The 25,468-nt window shown below is 42.7% G+C and overlaps 3 protein-coding genes across 4 annotated transcripts; 1 reads left to right on the top strand and 2 right to left on the bottom strand.

Moving 5' to 3' along the window:
* Positions 1-695: 695 nt before the first annotated feature.
* Positions 696-19,406, bottom strand: pip4p1a (phosphatidylinositol-4,5-bisphosphate 4-phosphatase 1a). The gene is made up of 7 exons (XM_079285680.1): positions 19,262-19,406; positions 18,216-18,409; positions 14,356-14,462; positions 11,809-11,914; positions 6,501-6,553; positions 4,904-4,994; positions 696-3,129 (listed from the first exon to the last, which is right to left on the bottom strand). The coding sequence occupies exons 1-7, from the start codon at positions 19,377-19,379 to the stop codon at positions 2,986-2,988; spliced, it is 813 nt and encodes a 270-aa protein (XP_079141806.1). The 5' UTR covers positions 19,380-19,406; the 3' UTR covers positions 696-2,985.
* A 1,492-nt stretch (positions 19,407-20,898) lies between these two features.
* dnaaf6 (dynein axonemal assembly factor 6) lies at positions 20,899-24,290 on the bottom strand. 2 transcript variants are annotated; one of them, XM_079285678.1, is made up of 6 exons: positions 24,164-24,290; positions 22,638-22,704; positions 22,408-22,513; positions 21,837-21,933; positions 21,252-21,337; positions 20,899-21,039 (listed from the first exon to the last, which is right to left on the bottom strand). In XM_079285678.1, the coding sequence occupies exons 1-6, from the start codon at positions 24,227-24,229 to the stop codon at positions 20,910-20,912; spliced, it is 552 nt and encodes a 183-aa protein (XP_079141804.1). In that variant the 5' UTR covers positions 24,230-24,290; the 3' UTR covers positions 20,899-20,909. The 2 variants fall into 2 exon arrangements, with proteins under 2 accessions (XP_079141804.1, XP_079141803.1); XM_079285677.1 differs by lacking the exon at positions 24,164-24,290 and adding an exon at positions 23,146-23,277.
* On the top strand, positions 24,261-25,126 carry LOC306789641 (MICOS complex subunit MIC26-like; the record flags this gene model as incomplete). The annotated part of the gene is given in 2 exon segments (XM_079285676.1): positions 24,261-24,515; positions 24,518-25,126. Coding segments are annotated over 2 exon segments (627 nt in total). The 3' UTR covers positions 24,890-25,126.
* Positions 25,127-25,468: the final 342 nt, after the last annotated feature.

Genomic DNA, 25,468 nt, shown 5'->3' with positions numbered 1-25,468 from the left:
ATGGCTGAAACTGTTAGCTTAAAGGAACGGATAAATGGCTGAAACTGTTAGCTTCAAGGAACAGATAAATGGCTGAAACTGTTAGCTTAAAGGAACAGATAAATGGCTGAAACTGTTCGCTTAAAGGAACGGATAAATGGCTGAAACTGTTAGCTTCAAGGAACAGATAAATGGCTGAAACTGTTAGCTTAAAGGAACAGATAAATGGCTGAAACTGTTCGCTTAAAGGAACGGATAAATGGCTGAAACTGTTTGCTTAAAGGAACAGATAAATGGCTGAAACTGTTAGCTTAAAGTAACGGATAAATGGCTGAAACTGTTTAAAGGAACAAATACATTTTTTACGGTCGAGTCGGTCTCACTTGAGCTCATCGGATTGGGCTGAGGGGTTACATCATACAAAAAAGGTTGGGAACCATTCGTGTACACGGGAATAAGACGGAAGCAGAATATAAAGGAAGAAGAGAGGCGCTGGTAGAGGTGAAGGGACGTTACTATATTTACCAACTTTTAGTGCTAGTGCTGGAAGCTACTTACATTTTTTTTAAATCCAGCATACTCTTGCTAGTTTCTCAAGATTACCAACCTTGCCTTTAAGCGGAAAGTTTTCCCGCCCCCAAATATATGAACCGAGATTCACGGCGTTATCAGATCCTGTGTTTTGGTCAATAAAAAAAGAACTCATGTGAGCCATTTTGTACATCATCATGTCTTTATTTGTGTGTAAACAAACTCTGAAAAGAGCATCAGCCAGGTTCTTGATTATTGGCATTGACATGATTGATTTCATTTTGCAGTCATGGATAAAACATGATCACTTAAACTGCAAAAAAAAGGTCTCCTCAAACAAGTCATGTCAACTATGTCCTCTAATCTTACGTTTTACCATCAGTCTTAAAAAGCAATGCACTGAACATAACTTGAAACTGGTGGATCATTGTAGTGACCGAATCAAATCAAAAACAAAATGTCATTGGTCCGGTCTTGAAGAAAGATAGATTATCTCGCTCCATAACAGACTTTTTTCCACAATAAATACGATTTTCGGACTTGATCAATGACTTATTTGTGGCCTTTTTTTGCAGCGTGTACAATAAATAACATGACACTTCCATGTGACCAGTTTGCGACCTCAGTTCAGTCAAGCAGGGTAACTTCTTCTCATCTTACTTGGTGTCTGCAGTGTTTCTCACTACTGTATAAGGTGCTGGGTGTTTGTTTGAGAGAGAGAGAGAGATGTCATTGCTTGAGAATGTGATTCGGTCATAATGTTTTGTTGCTTGTGAGTACGTTGATGTGTTTCTGTGGTTAAAGATTTGGACACGATTGGGTGTCCAGAGGCTTATTAGGTTAGTCGTTCATCAAATCATTAAATATGTAACGGGTGAAGAGTTGCAAAAATAACCTTCATTAAAACAAACAAAACGTCCGCGGCCATCACCGCCGTAGCGTCGAGCTCGGAGTGCAACATAATTCGTCACTTTTCATTGTACATAAACAAATATATTTACAATCAAAACAAAAAGAAATGTTACCACATTCAGAACCACAGACGGAGAAGTCATGATGGGACTCGATGAGTGAGGATGTAGCATGTAGTGTGTTTATGTTACTGACCTATTGTGACTGTGTGGTCGGTAGAGCTTTTCCTCTTTTATGGAGATATTCCAACAGGCCTTAAAGAAGACCAATCAACTAGAAAGCTCAAGAACAGCCGCCATCTTCAATGACAAAAACTGGAGATATTTTCACCATGAATTGTCCCAAATGTATACAAAACCCTGTCAGTTTAGCAACAGGGTGCTTTCACGCCTATTGCAGTTTGTTATTTGGTAGCTTTGATGTATTTTCATGTACAGCCCGGGCTTCTGGGGCTGCTATCTGGAGCAATGTATTTTTAAGCCCACTGTTGTTTTGTATAAAAGTAAACCTGTTTGCTGCAGTTTGGATGACAGATGTGGTTTACGGGACCAGAACAAAATATCAAAACTTTAAAGTGGGATGCCCGTCACTTGTTTCCTTCACTGAAATAAGGTGAAGGACCAATATGGAGAAAATCGGTTTGCAGGTCCGTCTTTGAAGAGGGAGGCTGGGATGCCTTTGACAAGCTGTTTGTGAGCCGTTGAAACTCTAAAGAGCACCCTCCTTTTGTTGTGTGTCGGCATCTCTGTGTGTGTGTGTGTTGAATCCTTCTACCACACTTCCTTTTAAGGCTTTCAAGCTGCTTTGGATCAAAGTCGGTCCCAGGGGGATAATTCAGCAGAAACCACTGAGTTTAAAAAACATGGTAGCCTATTCACGTGCTGCTGGATTACATTTTTCAGACACATTTCAACACCTACTTGATCTTTTTGCTTCACAAAAGGGGGCTGGTGTCCCTCCAGCCACACGTCCTCCGCTGGTATCGATTAGTTAGCTTCATCTGACTTCATCGCCGCTTTCACAGAAATCACTTGTTTCTCTGTTTAAACATTTTGAAAAATGCTAAAACACTAAACAAAATGGTCAAATTAGGATTGGAAGAGGGAGCGCCCCCCCCCCCCCCCCCCCCCAGAACAAAGTCAGGAGCAAAAATTCACACGTAAGATTTGGCTTTAAGCCCTTAAGCGTAGAGGTTGCAAGGGTGCAACCGATGTGCCACAGACGGAAGCCAAAATGTGGAAAGAGCACGCGGGGGTGGGTAGTAAAAGAAGACCGGTGACGTTAAAATGAGCCCCACACTGGCCCCAAGATTAGAACAGAGAAACAGTACATAGGCTATATGAGTCATCATAGTTACCGATAGATATATAGCAGCCACAGCCACCGCCATCCAGTTTTAGAAACATATTTGACTAAACGGGGAGGGACAGAAGGAGGAGACGTTTCTCTTTCTGGAGTTGGATTTAAATAAATAATCTGGTTTTTCTGTGTTTTTTCTTTTTTTTCTTTCCTCCTGCCTGGTTGGGTTGGGAGGAGAGGAGCGGCATGGGGCTGGAGGGGGCTCTATGTGAAGTTCTGGAGGGGCTGGCTGACCCTCATGCAGGCCCAGTAGAAGGCCCGAGCCAAGGTGACGAGAACCAGGAGCAGCAGCGCGGCCCACGAGGCGTAGATCCCCTGGTAGGTCTGAGCCTTCGCCCACGTTCCGGCCTAGACGGACGATTGGGAGAATCAGATGCTGCTGACAAAGCATTGTGGAGTACAGGCTGAGGGTGTTATGGTGACTGTCATGAGCACGGGACCAATCAGGCAACAAAGGAACCAGCAAACACGGAGCTAAAGCTACAACTAAAATGTGCTTTGCATTTATTATGCGACGCATTCATGTTCCATCCAACAATCCAGAGATTTCTAATGTTAAAACATGAGCCGGTCTAAAGTCACTCCGTCAATTATGTACCCACAGTCTGATCAATCCGCCTGCACCAGACTGATGCAGCGCCACGGAATTGCAGCAAATGCACTAATTTCCATGGAAGCATTCAATACTCGAGAGTCACTTGGGGGGGTGAGAGAGAAAATATCTTCACCATCAAGTATTGAGTGTGCAGCTGCTTCGAAGAAAGTTATTTAATGAGGTAAAAGTGCCTTTGAGAGAACCCACAGGGATTTTCTGAGAATATGGAAACAACACTGGAGTAAAGCTAATATGGGGAGAACAAGGCAAAATAGGGTTAGGGAGCATTACTTCAGAGGCATTTTATTCATCTATATATATATTAATTGTTAAAGTGCTGTCGGGAATATCATAGAATTGCTCTAATGAATAACATTTTGACACCAATAGATCTGCTGGATGATACACAGCACTGGCTCTGATGATTAACGTGATCTAGAATAAACCAGTGAGCATGTTTCAGCCCGGGACGAGCTTTTGTGTGCGTTACAGGTACGCGTTTGTGTGCACTGCATATTCTCGTCATCGTTATTTAAAGAGAGAGCGACCGGCAGCCGCATCGAAGCACGAGGTAATCAAACCAGCTCATGCAGGCTGAGAAAAACATCAAATATCCTTAAAGAGTAACGTCGAGCGCAGCCTTAAGTTAATGCCTTCCCTCTTCTCCTGTAAACGATGTGTGATGTTTTAATGATTCAAGCTGCTCTCGGGGGCCTTAACATTTTAAATGGCAGCTATTAGCTCATGTTGCTGAGTTGGGAACACATCACAGCTGTTACGGCGATGGATCTTCTTAACTACCTTGATGTACTTTAAAACCGTTGCTTCGGTATTCCTCTAATTAAACGCAGTCTGGAAGCAAAGTTTGATCCGTTACTTGTTGCCGATAAAAGTTTACTGACGCAGCTCGGAGATTAAAACTGTCAAAACTTGTGCTCCTGCGCCATACTTTAGAATTAAATCAACCTGATCTCATGGTGCGGCGTTTACTGCCACTACACCAGCATTACACAATGCTGTCAATACAGCATTCTCATTGTGTGCACATTGCTAAGTGCTCTCCATGCTGACAGGCACGTCTGCCTCCTGTGTTAAACGTGTCTGTACTGTCTGAGGCCGTTTCATGCTCGTCTTGCACCCTCTGCTGTTTATGAAGCAGAATGCATCCACTGTGTCGTCCTCTCTGTGTAAGCGGGGGTTATCCTCGGCTGTCTGTACAGTTGTGATCTATGATCGGGAGATGGTTCTACTGTTGCACTCTTGTTTTATCCAACAGCTGCACCCCCCATGTTAAACGTACAGATGGGAGATTTTAATCGGACATCTTTTTCCTACTGCCTTTGTTTTATCTGCAATTGTAAGATTTGCATATTTTAAATAACAAAGACTGAGGATAGATTTGAAAAAGATGAGACAATAGTTATTATTCTCCTTAATTCCTACAGGCCACTTATTGATTGTCTCATATAAATGCTTATGATTAAAAGAGCTCTCCCTCGGTTGGATGTCAGTGTGGCGTCCACTCACCATCAGCCCGGCGGTGGAGATGCTGAATAGCAAGCAGAGTAGAAAACACCACATGCTCCGCCTTCGGGGATACCTCTGGCCAATGGAGGAGCTGCAGGGCCGACAGAGGAAAGAGAGAGGGGGGGGGGGGGGGGGGGGGGATTCATTTGAGTCGGAAATTAAATCAAACACAATGATATGACCCTGTAAGTACGAGTATTTTTCACAGCAGGGACTTTGATCTGTCGCAGTAGGAGCAGCACAGGCGTTATTAATAAAGATGGCTCCGTGCCATTTGAGTTCCCAGTGAGTGAGTCAGCATGAACGATAACAGAACGCTGAAGCTGAAGCAGCTGAAAAGAATTCAGACGAACATTAATTGCAATATTTCACCCGTGTTTCCCCACGTCCAAATATATTCGAAAACATCCTATGAAATAATAAGGACGTGGGTTAAAACATAATTTGGCATCTTTAATGTTTTTTGAATCCTACTCCAAGATCAATCAACATAATAAACATGTTCATTACTGCAACCAAAGCAGGTGAACTCTTTATGGAATGTTCAGGGCTGAAGTAACACATGAACGATGACAGAGATACAGCTGCAGAAACACGAGTCCAGGCTCCATCCAGGATTTTGGGGCTTTTTCCGATCTGACTAACTTCAGTCTGACGACTAAAGCTGTTGATAAAACCCGTCACGGCCAACCCGTGTATCGCAGTAATACAACGGACACACACGACGCCGCCGTCTCAGCACCGTGAGGTTCAAAGACTGGAGGCAACCTGTTGCTCTGTGTGCCTGACAGACTGCAGGAACACATCGGGAGGCTCTGCTTCCATTACTCCTAAATGTACAACAAAAACTTAAAACTAAGTTTTATCGACACAGTTGTGTTCATAATTCTACACGTAACCAGTCATCAAACACAACTAGAACTACCACCTCGCGGTTCTATGCCCTTCATTGATGTCTAATAGGAGGAAATGATGAAGTGATGATATTTTGGACAGACATTCGTCTGAATTTTTCACAATTAGCATATTTATTCTTGAATGATGGCTATAATGACATTTGACCACCAAATTCTAATGAGTTCTTCCTTAATGCCAAGTTTGTGCTAAATTTGAAGAAATTCCCTCCAGGTGTTCGTTCCCAACAAAGGGACGGACAGACGGACGACCCGAAACCATATTGGCATAAAAAACTGCAATAACACAGCTTTGCCATACTTGAAACACATTTTTGATACGCATCACATGCCGGCTGATTCCAGCTCCTAAAGTCCGGTGGACTTTGCTCACCGTGTTAAGAAGCTTCAGCAGAATGTAGAAGACAGGAATGTGGTTTGCAGCAAAGTCAAAGGAACCTCCTGAGGTACCAAACACAAGTGGAGCTAAATCCCACGGATCAGAGACCTCATGATGTCGTGAGACACGTGAGCTCTCTGCTGCTGCTGCTGCTGACCCCGAAGCCACGCCCTGCTCGCTCACCGAGTCACTCGGTTCCACAGAGTTAAAGCTTCAGCAGGCCGCCTCAGGGTGTAAATCTACAATGTAGACGCTCAGTGGGGAGTGAAGGGATGTGATGGATGAAGCGCTTACAGCTACTTACACTTTCCTGCAGTGTGGGCACCGGGCCAGCGTCCGGTCTGTGAACTCTGTCCACTGAAATCACAAAGACAAAGACACGTCACCTTCAGCTGCAGCCAGAAACCAACACGCACATTTGACACGGAAGTCATCATGAATATAAAGCCAGTACGACCAGGACGTTACATCCTGGCGTTTATACTCTGGCTGACAATCACAATCAGAAGACATTGCTCACTCCATGAACATATACAGAGTTATCATGCACTAGGTGAGGAAAGGTAGAGATGGCAGTGCACACATGTGGAGGTGTTAAAGGTGTTTACAATGTGTTGGCATTTGGCATTCATGTTATTTTCTTAATGCGTTTGTGCTGACCAGAAGGTTTGTATAGAAGAGACCTGAGGGACTTATGGAGGGGGTGTAACGCTGCACACTGGAGTAAAACAGCTGACTCATAGTATCGTCTGTAAAACAATAAATAAAAAGCAGTTCAATGATAAAATGGAGAAAAGCAACAATCCTCACATTTGAGAGGCAAATGTTTGACTTAAATTATCTATTGATGATTAAATGACTTATTGCTGAATAATTCCCTATTTAAATCAATGAGAGTACAAATCTGCACTGATGGGACAAATACTTTGAAAATGTACAAATTTCGAATAAATTCCTTGTGGGATTACAGGCGGTGTTAAATAAACACGCCTGCTGCTGCTTCATGGATTAATTACTTTAAGAATCTTAACAAAAAGCATCCCAGCTCTTGCCAACAGGTGCTCAGCACCAGCCACAGAGATGACAAAGAGAAACAGTCTCCTCTCAGGCTGCAGACGTTTATTCCTCCCGAACGTTGGGCGTGTTTATGCATTTGTAAAGCCTGCAGGGCAGAATACACTGTGCATGCTGTGCATTCGTCTTGTTTTGAAGAGGAAAACACTCTGTATTGGGAGCACAGAGAACATTATCAGTAGATCTGCGACTAGAGGATCACCGCACCGCCACCCAGGGCACAGATTAGTATTTTCACTCAGCCTCCCTGTCTTTAAGCAGGGAGCAAAGGTCCGATGAATACAAAACACCCTCAATCATCCATCCGACGTCTAACTCCATTCTTCCCTTTCTCCTTCCCACCCTCCTCTCTTTGGTCGTGTATGTATATATATATATATATACATACACATACACACACACACACACGCACACACACACACACACACACACATACCATCATTACCTGTCGCACACATTGTTAAGAGAGCAGTGAGTTAAAATTCTCCCCCCCCCCCCTTCAGCACAAAATGTCCCCGATAGATATATCACTCAGATATATATATATCTATCGGGGACATTTTGTGCTGAAGGGGGGGGGGGGATTTTAACTCACTGCTCTCTTAACAATGTGTTACTTGGCCCGGTGCAAATATGTTTTTGGGTCTTTTCAGTAATTCACTGTTGTGGCTGCGCTACAGTACATTTCACAACAGAGACCTCGCAGCCCTGCTGAAAGTGTCACCAGATATTTCAGCGGACAAACGCTAAAAGCTTCACTCCGAAGCCAAGAGCAGTGTTATTATTCAGCTACTGTACATAGTAATGCATCAGCTCTTCATAAACACCTTTAACAGGTCTTGGCTCCATGTCGGGGATGTGATCTTATTTCAGATATAGCTCATCTAAAGAGGCCGTAGAGCAGGGGTGCCCAATGGAGTGGTCTCGTGTGACGTCATAGTTTAGCTGTCGGCCATGTTGGAGTACACACAAAGCCACTGGCATGTACGGCTGAGTCGCATAACCTATCGGTGGTGAACTTTTGTGCTGTCTTTGGTTGTGGCAGCAGAGCTGATAGAGACAAGAAATCATTCTTTCGTTTGCCAGCGGTCATTACACATCAAGGAAATGACACGAACGCCGCGAGAAATGGCTGTCACGCATCTCTCGAGATATAAAGGAATGGAATTTGGCGTACACTAGAGTATGTGCGGATCACTTTATAAGTGGTCAGTGATTTTATTTACTAATTCGTTTGTGAACAGTATTTAATAAAGGAAATATAAATAAAAACTTGGACATGAGAAGGTTACCGAAGCTTCATCGGCCCGTGACAGCAGTCGGTACCAGAGACGTGTCGAGCGTGTACAACAGGCGAAACACAGAGATGCAGCCTCAGCATTGCTTGATATGAGTTTAACGTCAGATCATTTATATATATGTATATATATATGTATATATATATATATATGTGTGGGGGGGATGAAGTTAGGAGTTAGTTGAAAGTGAATTCCTACACACACGCACACAATGACGTGCATGTACAATGTAAACAAACACACGTGTCTGTTTGCACTGAGTAAACATTGAATATTGCTAAATATCGGACCAGATCTGTATATATTTACTCTTCCAATGACGAGATGAGAATTGTCGACGACCGTTGCTTTGACTTGTCGGACCCATCCACTGACAAACTGATTATAAGCGTCGAGCCCTTTGTAGCACTCCAGCTCGTCTTTCGTGTAAGGACTGGGGGTGTTCACGAGATACGTGTAGATGTTGGCGTAGTTTACCGATGGAAGATAAGTAGGATCGGCACTGAAACGATCTGCACTCATCGTATGGAGTGGTCTCACCGACGTCACGATCTCCTTAGTTACGAGGTCGGTCGGCCATGTTGGAGTACATACAGAACCTACATGGCGGCGCGTAAACAAGGAAGTGCGGCGAAAATACAATACTTTGAATCACTGGATAGTGCATCAAAGGTTCGCTACCTGGCCAAATTGAAGGTTATTGGTAACTTGGATCCCTATACGATGAGTGCAGATCGTTTCAGTGCCGATCCTACTTATCTTCCATCGGTAAACTACGGCAACATCTACGCGTATCTCGTGAACACCCCCAGTCCTCACACAAAAGACGAGCTGGAGTGCTACAAAGGGCTCGACGCTTCTAATCAGTTTGTCAGTGGATGGGTCCGAGACGTCAAAGCAACGGTCGTCGGGAATTCTCATCTCGTCATTGGGAGGGTAAATATATACAGATCTGGTCAAATATTTAGCAATATTCAATGTTTACTCAGCGCAAACAGACACGTGTGTTTGTTTACATTGTACATGCACGTCATTGTGTGCGTGTGTGTAGGAATTCACTTTCAACTAACTCCTAACTTCATCCCCCCCCACACATATATATATATACATACATATATATATGATCCGACGTTAAACTCATATCAAGCAATGCTGAGGCTGCATCTCTGTGTTTCGCCTGTTGTACGCGCTCGACACGTCTCTGGCACCGACTGCTGTCACGGGCCGATGAAGCTTCGGTAACCTTCTCATGTAAAAGTTTAATTTATATTTCCTTTATTAAATACTGTTCACAAACGAATTTGTAAATAAAATCACTGAGCACTTATAAAGTGATCCGCACATACTCGAGTGTACGCCAAATTCCATTCCTTTATATCTCGAGAGATGCGTGACAGCCATTTCTCGCGACGTCGCTTGGATAGCTCCTTCGTGTCATTTCCTTGATGTGTAATGACCGCTGGCAAACGAAAGAATGATTTCTTGTCTCTATCAGCTCTGCTGCCACAACCAAAGACAGCACAAAAGTTCACCATCGATAGGTTATGCGACTCAGCCGTGCATGCCAGTGGCTTTGTGTGTACTCCAACATGGCCGACAGCTAAACTGTGACGTCACACGAGACCACTCCATAGGGATCCAAGTTACCAATAACCTTCAATTTGGCCAGGTAGTGAACCTTTGATGCACTATCCAGTGATTCAAAGTATGGTATTTTCGCCGCACTTCCTTGTTTACTCGCCGCCATGTAGGATCTGTATGTACTCCAACATGGCCGACCGACCTCGTAACTAAGGAGATCGTGACGTCGGTGAGACCACTCCATACGTCGATCGCGATCGACCGGTCGATCGCGGAGGTAGTGCGAGTAGATCGCATACCATTAAAAAAAAAAAGAGAGATGTCCTCATGGCATTTGCCACTTGATTTTCTAACACACGGGTCACCACTATGCGCGGTCAACCGCGCGAGCTACTGCAAAACTCCGGCGAGCTAATTAGTTAGCCTTCCAATTTATTTCCACTAAAGAAGCTAAATCTGCAGCGCCATGATTTGGGAAACGTCCAAAACCTGGCGTCAGAACTGGAGACGCAACGGAAGGCGTGTGCGTAACTTGACAGTGCGCGCTACACAGAGCAGATTGACAAGTGTCTGTCAGGGTTTGACAAACGCTTTCCAGACTTTGCTTTACTCGAGCCAGTTGCTACACTTATGTGCTGCACATTTCGGGAAGATATTGAGGTTGATTCACTCGCATCAAAAATTGCAACATTGTTTCACCTGAACTCGTCTGGAGTGGAGGATGAGATTTTGACACTGCAGCTGAAGTCCAGGGCTCATGGACAGTTTTCTCACAGAGGAAAAAGTACCCAAACATGAGGAAATGTGATCCCTTTTTGACTGAATTATTCGGCTCTACTTATTTATGTGAGTCAGCCTTTTCATACATGAAGAACATTAAGTCCATACACCGTTCCACCATGACTGATGATCATTTGAAGTCTGCTTGAGGCGGATACCAGCAGCTACTGTCAGGACTATGCAACTCTGGCCAATCCCATTCAGTGCAAGTCATCAGAGTAAGGGAACGACCAAAAATATACAGAATATATGTATATATATATAAATAGATATTCAGCATTTTTAATGTAGGTAGATCATTTTGACTTGGTCATTTTAAAAGTAGCTCGCAAGCCGAAAAAGTGTGGGCACCCCTGCCGTAGAGGGACCTGTGCCAGAGACTGACGTTGCAATTCCTCCTGCTCGTCAGAGCGATCAATACATGTCGTTGTATGCCATTGTTGATTTTTAATTAATTAGAGAATAATAATTTCATCATTAAAAAAAACAAACTATAAACCTGCGCTTAGAAAATGATGGTAGTTTGATTTAACTCTTAAAAAGCTTTGCGGTTGGGAAGAGAAAATGAATTAGATTTTGTATAAAGAAATGAAAAAGTAAAAAAGCTAGTTCGTAGACCTTTATGGAAAAAGTTCAAAGACGATCAGACGATCAATACCACTCATGTCTGTCTGAAAGCCTAAAGCTAGCTGAGCTAGCCCGCTGGTGGCTGTGACAGACAGACGTGAGACGTGAGAGTGGAATCAATCTTCTCATCCAACGCTCAGCAAGAAAGCAAACTATTGCTTAAACTGTGTCTGTGTTGTGATTCTACATCCTCGAGGCCACAGAAGTGAAATGAATGAACATTATTCTGTTTAGACAGAGTGCGTGTGGTACCAGGAAGGTGTTGCTGCAGTGTCCACAGGAGACCCGGGCCCCGGCCGGCTGGGGATCAGGACTGGCCGGACCAGGATGAACTGGACCCAGATTAATTATCCTCTTACTAGAAGAGACGCAGACAGAAAAAGAAAATTAACATTCACACCACAACCTACTCAAGATATCACTCAGCGTAAGTGCAAGCTAATTAGCACCGCCCGAGGCGTCGGTGTGGAAAGGCTGACGACAGCTTCACTTTTTTGGGGGATTCATCAGCAGCCAATCTGCTCATTATCATTAAGACTGCTTTTCTTCAATCAACTTCCTCCTCAGACTACCGCGGTCGCTCAGTGTCCCTGATCAGACAGCAGCACGGAGACGTCTGAATGCTAAGCGGTGACAAGAGGAGGTAAACCCTCCAGAGACATGTGATGCAGGACGAGTGGCCTCGGAGGAATCCGCACAACCTTTTCCCGAGACTATTTTTCAGGGTGCGACGGCTGCGCCCAAAAGATAAAAATAGCTCAACTTCTGGGACCCTGCAGAGCTTCATGTCGCGTGACGAGGAACAACCAACGACGGCAGCAGACGCCTCCACTTTCTTTGGTAGATATTCTTTGGACGTCACAACATCGTGTTGAGAGACAGTAGAGCTACTGTGAGTCAGTGAGGCTGACTGCTAATTTACGGCAACTTCATCATCATCATTATCGCAGCCCCCTCCCAGGAGCAGCTTGGATAAAAGGATGAAAGCAGCATGGCTGATGTTTTCTAGGGGTGGGGGGGAAATCGATACAGAATAGTATCGCGATATTTTGCATGGCGATATTATATCGATACACGGACACCAAGTATCGATACTTTATTCTATAAACTATTTTAAAAAATGTATTAAAAAAAATAAATAATTTAAAATAAAATAAAATCAATTGCTTTTTCAGTCCACTAGATGGTGCCGAGTTGTTTTCTGGTGAGGTCAGCAGAGGTGCCGGGTCTGCGTGAGTGATTGGTAGGAAGTTGGTCGAAACAAAGATGGAGACATCAGAGAAAGAACTCAGATAAAACATGTTGTTGACACAGTTTTCCTTTGGGGATATAATTTGAAGTTGAAAAAAGTAATAAATCGCAATATATGTTATCACAATACTCAGAATAGCGCAGTATCGTGAAAGTATCGCGATAATATCAAAGTATCGCGATAATATCGAAGTATCGCGATAATATCGTATCGCGAGATCTCTGGCGATTCCCACCCCTAATGTTTTCCATGTTTTGTGAAACATGCAGGATCCCCCCGCCGGCTATGAAAGCTAAATGATGTTGTGTTCTGGAAACAAAGAGTCTTTTAATCTAAAGAACACCTGTGATACAATAAACACAGTTCAGAGACAATATCTTCAAAGAAAGTTCACACTCAACTCATTTTGGGGACAAGATTCCTGCTTTGTTCCTAAAGAGTCGGAATGTGCGATCATTTCAAAGCAGATTACTGGTTTATGGGTAAAAAATATGTTTTGCTTTTTTAAGATGTCATTTAGTTTTTAAAAACACTCATTTCTTTGTGTATTCATGGCAAAAATGAAATTTTACTCTAATTAGCTCTCAGACTTATGATCTGCACTGAAGCTGACAGATGGATTATGTGCTGCAGATCATCAGAACAGATTTTGAGATGCACAGTTTAGAATTATACAGACTTACATTGCAGCAGGAAATTAACCCTCCAAATAAAAGATGACGAACAACGTAAAGGCCCGGTATCTCTTTACCAGCATCACACAGCAGAAGCAGCAGCAGCAGCACGATGTTCAGATGAGCTGCCAAAGCCATTCATTTCCAGACACTGAAATCAGCCTTCTGTTTGTTTTACAATAAAACAATCTCAACACATCTGTTGGGCCTGTAAACAGTGTTTTATGGCTTTTTGTTTCGCTCATTTCCTGACAGACGCCAACTGAAACTTTTCTTTCCCAAACTGTATTTGAACTTCTAGCAACCGACGTCTTCATGGACTGGAAAATAAAAAAGGACATTTATTATAACTCACGGAACAGTTTACTTTCACCTGTTTTGTTCTAAAGAGACGTATGTGCTCATTTTGCTCCCTAATAGTATATTATAGTACAGTATATAGAAATAAAATTGCTATGCGAGTATTTGGTTAGTAGCAGGTATTTAGCTCATAATTAAAGCAGCTACATGCAAAATAAATGATGTGATATTTAGCTGCAAGGTGCAGATTAAACCTCAACACAATCCCCATTGCTCCATTCAATTTGGCCCAACCTCACACAGAATACAGTATACTACCCACGCCGACGTAACACGGACGGTGTGCAGAAGTGAAACGCGTTCTAATGAGGCTGTTACTTTCTCATCCGACTCACTGAGCACCGCATGCAAACTGCGCCAGGAGCACAGGAGCCAGGAGCACAGGAGCCAGGAGCACAGCCTTAATTGAGGAGACTGCTGCTCCCACTGCACCTCGTTTCCTCTGCTTCACTTCTCTCCCTCACACACACGAAGACACACAGAGGCACACACACTTGGAAAAGAATCTCTCACCAATATGGCCGGGGACAGGCGATCCTCTGGGAGGTGACTTTGCAGATGAGCAGACAGTTGCAGGGGCAGCGAACGTACTTCTTCCCTGCTGGGGCGTTCTTAATGGGCTGCAGAGGGAGACGTGCAGAGGCACAGCAGGAAGAGATAAGACAGGAGAACGAGGAATTACAATGGGAGTAGATAACAAGCCAATTATTCTTGACGGATGAGAATTAACCAATACTACTTCAGGGAGAGAGGTATTCTGGGAGGTATTAGAAAGTTGCTGGACTGCAGTCGTGGGCACGGAATCAAGGGACAGTTTTCATGATACATCGTGATGCCGGTGGAGCTCCGTCAACCTTATCGGTTCAGGAGCGGCTCGTTGCTGTTGAAACGACTGAACAGAGTCATCATCTTATTATTATCAGAGTAATATTAAATAGGTGATATAAGACTTGAACAAACACATCATGCGTCGAGTGCTCATTCTTTGCAAGAAACGCTTAAAATGTATTATTACGCCACCAAAAAGGCTCTGTGAAAGAGTTTGGGTGCCTCTATTGCAATTCCAGGAAACATAAATGTAATCACACCAGTGAAACCAGTAAACAGTTAGTCTGGAGCGATGACATTTATTAAAGCCTTCTGGGACTTTCTGCAAAGCAACAGGTGCATCAATCGTGTGACTTTCATATGATACGATTTGGTCGTGCAGTCGGCTGCTACAGTATATTAGAAGCTTTTTGTTGCTGTACGCTCTACAGTATTTAGTGTTCACATTGGTCGCATAATATATTATTTTTACGACCAGGTCTTGTTGGTGCAGCCTACTTTGTGTCATCTCACGAGGCCAAAATCAGCTGTCCGGCACATAGTTTCAGCTCACGCAGAGAACAAACACTCACAGCTATACCATTAACACGCCTTCCTCTGGACCCAACAGAAAGTCCTGCTGATGGTTCTCTCCACTGCGTCATCACACTCTGACTAACCAGATCAGATTGAGTACTACGAGCGTCCTGCTCCGTCATCAATATCACTTACAACAGCTGTGGGAGGAGAGGTTGTGTCTGCACTGGAGGGAGGGAGGTAATGATAGGGAGGGAAAGCTAATATTACATCTAGTCATTACACGGGGGATTGTCAAATTTCAGTCACCTTTACGTGTTAAAATGACTGTAATACAGAGATTTGTCAGTGTCAACATTTAAACTACTTTCAGCCCAGTCTAATACAACAGTCCTGCAATAAATCCCACATTCATGAAGCCTGTAATGTCATTCTGGAGGCTGCTGCTGAAATGTAGAACATTATACTGACAGCTGTTTCTATTATTCTGCCCATTTTAAAACAAAAATGGATTAATTCAAAACACCGTACAGCTGCAGGAGAGTAATCTTTCCCACAAGCTATAAATTGTACGATGTTCTTTATGAATGTTTGAATCTGACGTCTCGATATATAATAATCGTTGCTTCTGCTCGATCGGCGTGTCCCGCGTCGCTACGACTGAGCGAAGAGAAAAGAGACGTTCTGCCTCGTGAATATTACCACGTTAACAAGCGATGGAAGACACAGAAATCTGTGGCAGTGAAATGTACAATTGTTGACTTCTGATCGTTTTCTCACGCTACTTGTTGAATTAAAAGCTACATGGCTCGTTCATCAGGCTAATTAACAACAGAAGACTGACACACAAGCAGAAAGAGAGCCCCATTAACACCAGCACAGAGCCTGTTGATCAAACCTATGCTCTGCCTGCTGTCCACATACTTAAACAAATCTTTGGATTGGAGCCAATACTGGAATCCTAACAAGATTCTGTACGATGCAACTTCCATCTGTCATGCCGACGATGAACCCAATTTCAGTCCGAATGCTCGTCTGTGTGTTCTCTGTAGGTTGTGTCCATCGATCTCTTTTTGCACCTCCTGGACATAGTTCTGCACATGTACATATGTTCCCTCCGTCTGTGAATTGCTCATTTTGCCAGTTGGTACATCTGGACACATTTCACATTTCAACTTCCATCTGTACACCGATCTGCGTTGCCGCTGACGCACAACAGAGGAGCTCATTTAACGTGTTTTATCTTCAGCTCAACTCTCCTAATGGCCCAATCGTTTAGACCCATTTCTCTGAGAGGCCCTTTTCCTCAAAGTGATGATCTAAACTTTCATAGACCAGGAAGGTAAAAGAAAAGGTGTATCTGATGTACATGTACAGTTGTTTATTTGTGTTGTCTTCCCACACCTGACGCAACAAATAACCAGATACATAACTGTATCGCTGTCAAATCAACTGTGATAGTACATTAAAAAAACACAACAATGGGACCTTTATCAAGAGGACAGGTGGGCTCAATCGACTGCGTTTGGTGTTGTTGGTTAAGACTTCAGACTGCCAGATCAGGAAAGAACCCCATGATGGTAAACAAGTGGTATGAATGTAAAGGCAGTAGGAGAGTTGACATCCTGAATGAATTAGTGCAAATTAGTAGACAATGCTTGTGACTCCACCAGACAGCTTGTTTTAAGAAGTGTCTCTCTTTCTGTGCTTTGATCAAAATGAAATATATATATATATGGCGCTGTCCGTGTTGCTGAAGTAGAGGCCTTTTCTCCGAGTCTCAGTGGTTTATTCTGACCACTGGCATGAATAAGTCAAAAGGAGCTTACAGAATATTTGTGGAGCGTAGCATCACACAACACTGACGAGACATCAAACGGGCCTGAGAGATCAGAAGACAGACGCTTAGCTTTGGAATTCGTACAAGTGTTAAATATTCATGTTGTGTATCCTGTGATTTGTCGACACCGAGTTCACATCATAAAGCTGTCGCTAACATCTGGAAGAGGACCTAGAGCACGTCTACAGCATGTCTCACTGTGATTGTTTGGTGCACATATAAATTAAAATGGCATCGCACTCACCTCACCAGACTAAATAAATCAACTCCCACTGTTAAGGAGTCCTTGGATCTGGATACTGAGGCTGACCCAGTTGATGTTGGTTGGCATTGTTCAGAGTGGAAACTTGTAAAAACAGCCCATCTAATTCATAAAGGTTTTTCATGATGTGTAAAAACTATAGTCAGCACATTTAAGAGTTAGTTCAACCAAACAGCAACAAAAAAATGCTTTCTAAAAACAACTTTCTACCAAAAAACATTTCCAGACGGATTATAGGGACTGTTAGTGACCTCACTGTGAGCTCTGTGGATTGTCCAGAGTAATGAGGACGCCGATTCTGGAAACAGATGAATTTTTAGTGCTTTGCGTATCAAAAACAAAATGACATTCACCTCCATTGTACTGGGATGGAGGCTTAGAGACACATATCTCAAAGGCTGAGTTAAATAAAACCAAATCTCCTGTGTGGGTAGACACCACGAGAAGTTTGTAATTTGTGTGAAACAACCCTCTAAAGTAAGATACTGGTCATGCATTTGTGCATGAATGTGTCTTTCAACTGCATACAGTAGAGTAGAGATGGGAGATAAACTGATCCCATATGAGATAACGCCAAAGCGGAAAGACCCGCCTGATTGAGAGTTGTGTTGTTTTAGACGAGGACAGTGTGTCTGCGTCGCTCTACCGTTGAAGGGTATGTGAATGGAAACACAATGAACATGCTAATGCACAGTCGCTGTAAACTGGCCAAGAAATACCTCTCAAACATAAGTGCCCCACTCTTAAGTGTGTGTCTGTGTACAATAACTAAGTTGAATTGTGTTAGTCTTCATGGATACAATATGTATTTTTCAAGGAGTCTTTTATCCATTTTTTTTTTATGAAAGTTAATAATTCATTTGTCTTTTGTAGGCCTAGTTTGTGTGATTTGAAAAAAGCTTTGAGTGTGTTACTTTGATAACATACCGTGGCTTCATTGCAAACCCCGCACTTCACCACATGTTGGTGGATCTTTCCCTCCACGGAGATCAGGCTCTGACACACCCTGCAGCTGATAACAGGCGCACTGCCACTCTCCGGGGAGGTGAGAGGGGAGTAGGGCGGCGGGTCCTCCCCCAGGAGCACCGAGGGCTGAGTCGGGCTGGGGAACGGAGGGAAGCCTGGAGAGGGACGGAGGCAAGGAAGGGAGGAAATGGTGAATACAAAAGTAGTCCGACCAGTAACAAATGAAGGGATTCTTGAGGGAACACAATTACAGGAGTTGTGCAACAGACTGAGAAAAAAAAGGCCTAAATTCCCGTGACAAGTAACCTCTTATGTTGCGATTAACAAGTTAATAAGATTTAGTCTCGAGGTGGACTGAAAGGAGCTTTATGAGAAAAACATTCTTGGAATGCTGATTGGGGGTTAGTTTCAACAAATAGGAGTCTAGTATTAGTGAGGGACAGACATACGATCAGGAATGAGGTAGTAAATGAGACAGTTTAACCTAGAAACCAGATGCAACTGATCTACATTGTTAGCAAGCAGGCTGAACACAACCATTTTTGAAAGCAAACACAATTAGGAGCCATACATCTGCCATTACCGTATCTACCAACAGTCCCTCCCTTATGTGAGCTGTCATTGGTCGCATCATCCCTCACCTGTCTCCGTATTGGCTGTCTCATGTGTCAATCAAATCAGGTGTTTCTCAGATCCTAGCTAAGCGGTACAGTTATCTAGCTTGCTGGCACAGTGGCCACCGGTCAGCTGTTAAAATATATTCATAAATGTGCGTCAGGAAACGTGAATAAAACATATTTGTTGTGATAGTATTACTGAGCTGCAAACCTAAAGCTTAGCGCGTGGTTTTGCCGGTGCTCAGTAGAGCTAGCTAGCTAGCGCTACCAAAGCTAACATGTAACGGTTGCTAGGTTGGCTAGTTGGCACAACGTTAGCCGCTAAGGTTAGCGGCTAACGTTAGCTAGGCTAATTGAGGCTGGAGGAGAGAGGGCACCATGGATACTCACTCTGTGGTTTGATGGGCACACCGTAGGGCGCTGCACCGGGAGACACCCCGCCATTACCGCTGCCAAGACCACCATCTCCCAGATCCGATAGTAGCGGGGACCTCTCGCCGTCCGCCATACCGAGAGGGAGGGGGGGAAAGAGTGGGAGCGTGAATGCAGACCAGACCAATGTTGTATTGTTGTGTCGGAAATGCAGGCGTCACGTGATCACACCACCGCTGCTGCTGCTGCGGTAACGGCGCTGGGAGGTGTGGCACGGCTCACCCAGGGATGCTGCTTCTACATGTTTATTTTGAAATATCCTACCTTACAATTCACACTTTTACAGTGGTACAAGAAATATTCAAATCAGTGTCTTATGCAAAATATGCAATATCACAGTTTAAAAGTCATGCATTCCAGATGTTTTAAAAACAACAGAAGTATTCGCAACAAATTGTATTTTTAAAGTAGCCTATCAAAAGTAAAGAAATACTCATAATACAGAGTGTAATACCATTATATAATTGGCTCATTGTTAATTATATATGTAAAATGGGATTTAAGAAAGGAGCTCTTAAATAGTGACGTGCAAAGTGCTATGCACTCTGCAATGTAGTGAGAAGCATAAATTGACCTAAAATGGTGATGCTAAAGTAAAATGCCTGAAAATATTAAGTAATACTTAAGTACAGTACTTGAGTACTTGTATTTAGATCATTTTCACCACTGCATTTCTCCTTTGTGCAATGAGCAGCTTCACTGATACACAGGACCTTCATTGTTTTTCTGGATGTTGAGATTTTATTTATTTGGTCCCACTTACCTTATCTTAGGTTTTAATTCGCAATGTTTCAGTTCCAAGTCCACTTCCTCGAATGTTAAGTTGCTGCTGGCAGAAAACAATGAAAATATGGACAGTGTAACATCACAGAAACACATGGTTCAGACTTTTTACACGTCTATATCAATACAATTCTTATGTGATCACATGTATGTTGACATAGTTATTGGTCACTGTAATATTTCTAAAAGTTAATGGTCAACTATGGATTGTTTATTGCCATTATTTCTTGTTTCTAAACTTGTTCCTGCTCCTGTCTTTTCATCTTTAGATTGTGCTTTATATTTGTTAATGTTTGCTCATCTTAAACCATTGGGGCAGCGAATAAAGCATTTTTAAATACAATTTAACTTGTGCTGTCTTTACTGGCCCTGAAATAATCCCTTCCCAGTGTGACAACAATGAAAGAGATGGGACACAAAATCCACAGACGCTCTTCTGTGCACAAATACATTCCAACTTTCAGCCAAAGTTAATGAGGCGTCAGTAGTCTGAGAGCCAAACGAGGTGGGCATCTTCCCAAAGAAAAGGAACAATTAAAAGTCACCAACAACACACACACATGGCCGTGTGAGTATTGTGTAACGACAGGCGTGAAACTATTTTAACCGAATGTATGTCTTTCCCCTTAATCGTGTTTTGCAATCACAGTTCTTGTATTATCATCCATAATAAAGACATTCATCCTCAAATGATGAAAACAAACACATAATAAGACAAATGTTTATTAGAAAAAACACATTTTAATACTCATGGAATCAGACAAGACATGTAGAAACAACTACTCCGTGTCTTTTGAATAGTCGTGGCTCTCGTCAGTTTTTCTCATTGCATGTTGATAAAATCCATGGGGCGTTTGAGGAGCAGAGTCACCTCCAGTTCCCCCCTCTCACTGAAGAACTGAGCCTTTCCCCCGTGGCTGTGGGTCGGATGTGGGAGATGAAGACCCAGTTTACTGAAGAGAGGGGAGCAGACAGGTTAGGAGACCGTGTATCTGAGGGAGGAGGATGTTAAGAGTGGCGGGAAAACAGCAAATCGAAGCTCAGATCTTGACATGAACCTCTGATTAAAAGGAAATGTCTAAATGGGAGGTTTTGGTCTGAGCTGAGGCTGCTCCGTCTTGAGGGGATTAAAAATGAAAGAGAACATTTTCAAAGCACGCCTTACTATTTTGGCGCCCGTAGATCAAGGAACTTTTCTTTTACATCCAGGACTACATCTGTTGCTGCGGTGTCTGGTAGTTTGATTTTCACCTAAGAGAGGGAACAAGTCAGCATCTTTAATATTGTACACTGTGCACATGTTCAATCTTTACTTTCATTCAAAGAGGATACAGATATCTCACCCGCATTACGATGTGAATAAACATTGCTTTTTCAGTTCTAATAAACTAGCTGGGGCTGTAATAGATCATTATTCCCTGGATTCTGGTAAAAAATAAAGATTTTTAATATTCTTTATTAACAGTTACACTTAGTCTGCCTTATCTGTGCTACGTAACAGTCAAATTGTTTGCTCGTTCAGTTTTTATACTTTCCAGTTTCAAAATATTTACTGTCTTTGTTGAGCCTGAAATGATCTAATTGTTAAAATGAATTCTCCAAAACCAGCCCACACTTGGCAATGGGAGCATCCTGATTGTGTGTCTCTTGCTGTCCCTGATCACATCCTTGTACAGTTCCTTTTTTTTCAGTATCAAAACAAGTACATGTATTTCAATATAACAATCCTGTGGCGGTATGGATAAATTACCAGCATGGCTTCACAACACATGGAGGATGGGTCCTTTCTGTTCAAGCCCAAGAACAGATCCTCTGTCCCCACACTCTGCTTCAGGATTATTTCATACCTGAACACAAAGAGTATACACTTTAAAGTAATTTCACATCACACTGGACTGAATCAATAGAGAACAGCAACATGCAGAATTAAGCATGGCTTAAAGTCTCAACTGAGTGTCAGCTGAGGTGTAATAATGCTGAATTCTTCAGTTTTGTTCTCCCTTTCAGGATGGATGACTGAACGGGTCTACCGGCCACAGGCTCAGAGGCCCAAAGTGTGAGGGCCCCCCCTGGCCTTCACCTACAAAATGTCACTCAAAGAGACACGTACCAACCACGAAGAGACACAAAAAGACCACAAAGAGACAAAAAATTACTACAAAGAGATGCAAAACAGCTGCAAGAGACAGAAAGAGACTCACTATGACTGTGACAAGGGGGGAAATAACCACAAAGAGAAGATGCGTCTGCTTTCCAGTGTTTCCCCCTTTAAACACCAGTGAACCCTTTGGTGTGCGTCTCTTTCTGCCCTGCAGTCTTACTCAGGTTGTGGCCGCGGGTCAGCAAAATCATCATACTGGGAGCCCTCAGCCACCTCCTCCTCGCTCCATATATCTTTGCTGTTCTTCTTCTCATAGACAGTTGACACTAAATGAACAGCAACACACACACACAAGTTATGTTTGTATATTTCATCAAGTCATCTGAGTTACTATAATGACTGAGGAGGGTTTTTTTAGACGTTATTTTCAAGAGAAATACAAAGCATTACCTTCTTTATCTCTTTTGGGTGGGGGGCCGATGTGACCAGGACCCAGTCCTGCACAAGCAGTCACATTCTGTTGAGATTAACTCATGTTATTGTAAACCAACAGAGAGTTTAGGCCTCTCGCATGTTCATTTGTCTTTTGCTTAATAACAGACATACACTTAAAAACTTCCTCTGGGTTAGAATATATGACGTAAAAACGATAAGACATATCTTCAATAAACATTGAAAAACGGCAGCCATCAGCAAGACGACAGAAAATGGAATAAAAAATCTCTTAAAGATAATCATACAAGAAATAGACACTCAAATAAACACGAATGGTATCCAGTCCTTCAATCTTCAGTCACTACAAGGCAGTTAAAAGACAAAAGCACTAAAGTTACTTTGTGCATCTTCTTTTAAAGACTCTTCATATATTTGAGACATGTGTACAGTATTATCATTTGCTGTTGCATTAAGGCCGAATGTAATAAATGAACAATCAAAATCTGATTGTACAATATCTTACTTTACAGTCTTCATCACCATCATCATCCTGCTGAGTTGATAACAAGGTAGAGAGAGCCTGCAGGTGCTGAGCGGAAGATACTCCAAGACACTCCATTCAGAATAGAACTAATCTACTTTTACCTTTTTTAAATATAACGCGATATAGCTAACGTTATATCCCCAAACAGGAACAACTATACAACTCCTTTGAAACGGCAGTCTGTAAAAAACGGGGGAAACTATTCGATAAACATAAATTATGAGCGTTTGCCTGAATATGTAGCTTACATATAGCTGCTGCTACATTGTTGAATGTTTGGACTGTTGCTGTTGACGCTAGATCCGTGGCAACCAGTGACGTCATAGTGACGGATGAGGAAACCCTCGAAGAAAATGAATGAATGAAAACTGGAATGGATAAATAAATACAAAAGTCACAGCGATGTTATTAACAGTATAGTAAGTGTATAATAATAATAATAATCAGTAATCAGTAATAATCAGTTAAAAATAATAGTAAAATTAAAACACATTTAGTAATTCATTAATAACATACTCAACAAACAGTGAATCAATTAAAACACCATTTAAAAAGTTATAGTAAAATAAGAGTAGAAGTAGAAAAAATAAAAAGGGCAAGTCCCATTCCTTAAAAACTTGCAAAAGTGTCGAAGTAGTCAGAATATCATAACTGACGTCTAGCAGCATTTTAATATCGACTTTGGTTTGAGTTATTTATGTTATGTTAGTTATGTATGTTGTTGTACACTGTATTTAATAAGCAGTTTGATCTACAACAAGGTACAATTTAATATAAGAATGTCGTGTTTGGTATTTTAAAGGGTTAATCTGCAAAGTAGTTGTAAAATGTAGTAACATTTAATTATAAAGTGGCATAAAATGAACCTCACAGTAAAACAAGTGCCTACATTTTCCACCAGTAACTGCCTATACATAAATTATGGAATAACCATTTTATACCACATATGTATTTGTGGTAAACAACCCGTATATATTAAAATCTTTCCAAAGACTACCTTGTGCTCTTCAAGCGAAATAAACGTGAACCAAAAGGCGGCGTGATTGTCGCTTCGAGTAGCCATCAGTAATGTCCCTCCTCAGACACCGTAGTGAATGCGTAGGCCGGCAGGGATCGTGTTGAAGGTGACAGGTAGCGCCATGCTGGGAGCTGAGAGTTTGTTGCCGAGTCCCGTGTTCGCTGCTGCTCCTGCCGGTGACGGAGAGACAGAGACCACCACTCATCTGCTCCGGGACGAGCTGACGCTGTACAGCGCTCCTCCGCAGCAGAAGTCTCCGTACGAGGAGCCTCCTGAAGCGGGTCAGCTGGAGCAGAGATTCGCCACCATCAGGAAGTTAACGGAGCCATACACACTGGCTGGTGTCGGGGCAGCTATGACCAAATTAAACCCAAAGTTCAAAGTGCTGTCAAGTGTGGGAGTGACTCCTACGCCTACTTTAAGAACCCGCCGAAGGACTTCTATCCCCGGGCGGGAGTCATCGGCTTCACCGGTATCTTGGGGCTGTTTCTTGCCAGAGGCTCCCGGGCGAAGAGGCTCATCTACCCGGTGGGCCTGATGACCGTGACCGCCTCCCTCTACTACCCGGAGCAGGCTGCGACCATCGTGAAGTCGACCGGCGACTCAGTGTACGACCGAGCGGTGCAGAGCTACGCTGCCCTGGAGAGGATGCTGAAGCCTCAGAACAAAGCCGAGAAAGGCACCGACTCAGATATCAAATCCTGAGGACAGTGTGACTCTGCAACAGCTTGGCAATAACAAATCTGATTTTTTGTGTGATCCAGCAGATTGACATGTGCTTCCCAGACGGGCAGTAATCGTATCTGTGTGACTTCCTCATGCCCACTTTCTTGCACTAAGCTTCACATGTACCTCAGCCCGGGCATGGCCTGTCACAATGTGAAGGATTTAACTATGCTTCTGATTTGAATGTATGTTTGAGAATTAATAAAAAAATTAAATAAGCTGCCTTCTTGCATTTAAGTCTTTGGTGTATGTTGCCAAAAAAAAATCCAATCAAAAGAATGTAAAAATATCTTCATTTTCAGTTAAATATGAGGTCGACTTCCTTGACATATGAAAGTGAATTGAAAATATTTTAGTTTTGGACACAAAATAAGCAATTTCAAACATCACTACAGGCTCTAGGAAATATAGTTTTATAGCGCAAATGATTAACCCATTAGTTAACAAAATTACTAGATATGTCTAGTTAAGAAAATTACTACACGTCTCGTCATGTGTCTAATGTCTAATAATCAATAATTAATACAATCATCAGTGTAAAGCTGCACCGAAGGCGTT

Source organism: Melanostigma gelatinosum, assembly GCF_949748355.1.
Source record: "Melanostigma gelatinosum genome assembly, chromosome: 15".
Taxonomy (NCBI): domain Eukaryota; kingdom Metazoa; phylum Chordata; class Actinopteri; order Perciformes; family Zoarcidae; genus Melanostigma; species Melanostigma gelatinosum.
This window is presented reverse-complemented; position numbering and strand designations above follow the sequence as displayed.

Excerpts from the sequence above, each read along its gene's own strand:
- pip4p1a (XM_079285680.1), bottom strand. The coding sequence starts at position 19,379 with ATGGCGGACGGCGAGAGGTCCCCGCTACTATCGGATCTGGGAGATGGT. Across the intron at positions 11,915-14,355 it reads GCCTGTCCCCGGCCATATTG|TAAGAGGATAATTAATCTGG; the intron begins GTGAGAGATTCT and ends CGTCTCTTCTAG. Across the intron at positions 3,130-4,903 it reads TCTCCACCGCCGGGCTGATG|GCCGGAACGTGGGCGAAGGC; the intron begins GTGAGTGGACGC and ends TCGTCCGTCTAG.
- dnaaf6 (XM_079285677.1), bottom strand. The coding sequence starts at position 23,241 with ATGGAGTGTCTTGGAGTATCTTCCGCTCAGCACCTGCAGGCTCTCTCT. Across the intron at positions 21,934-22,407 it reads GACCCGCGGCCACAACCTGA|GTATGAAATAATCCTGAAGC; the intron begins GTAAGACTGCAG and ends CTTTGTGTTCAG. Across the intron at positions 21,040-21,251 it reads GATCTACGGGCGCCAAAATA|TAAACTGGGTCTTCATCTCC; the intron begins GTAAGGCGTGCT and ends CCCTCTCTTCAG.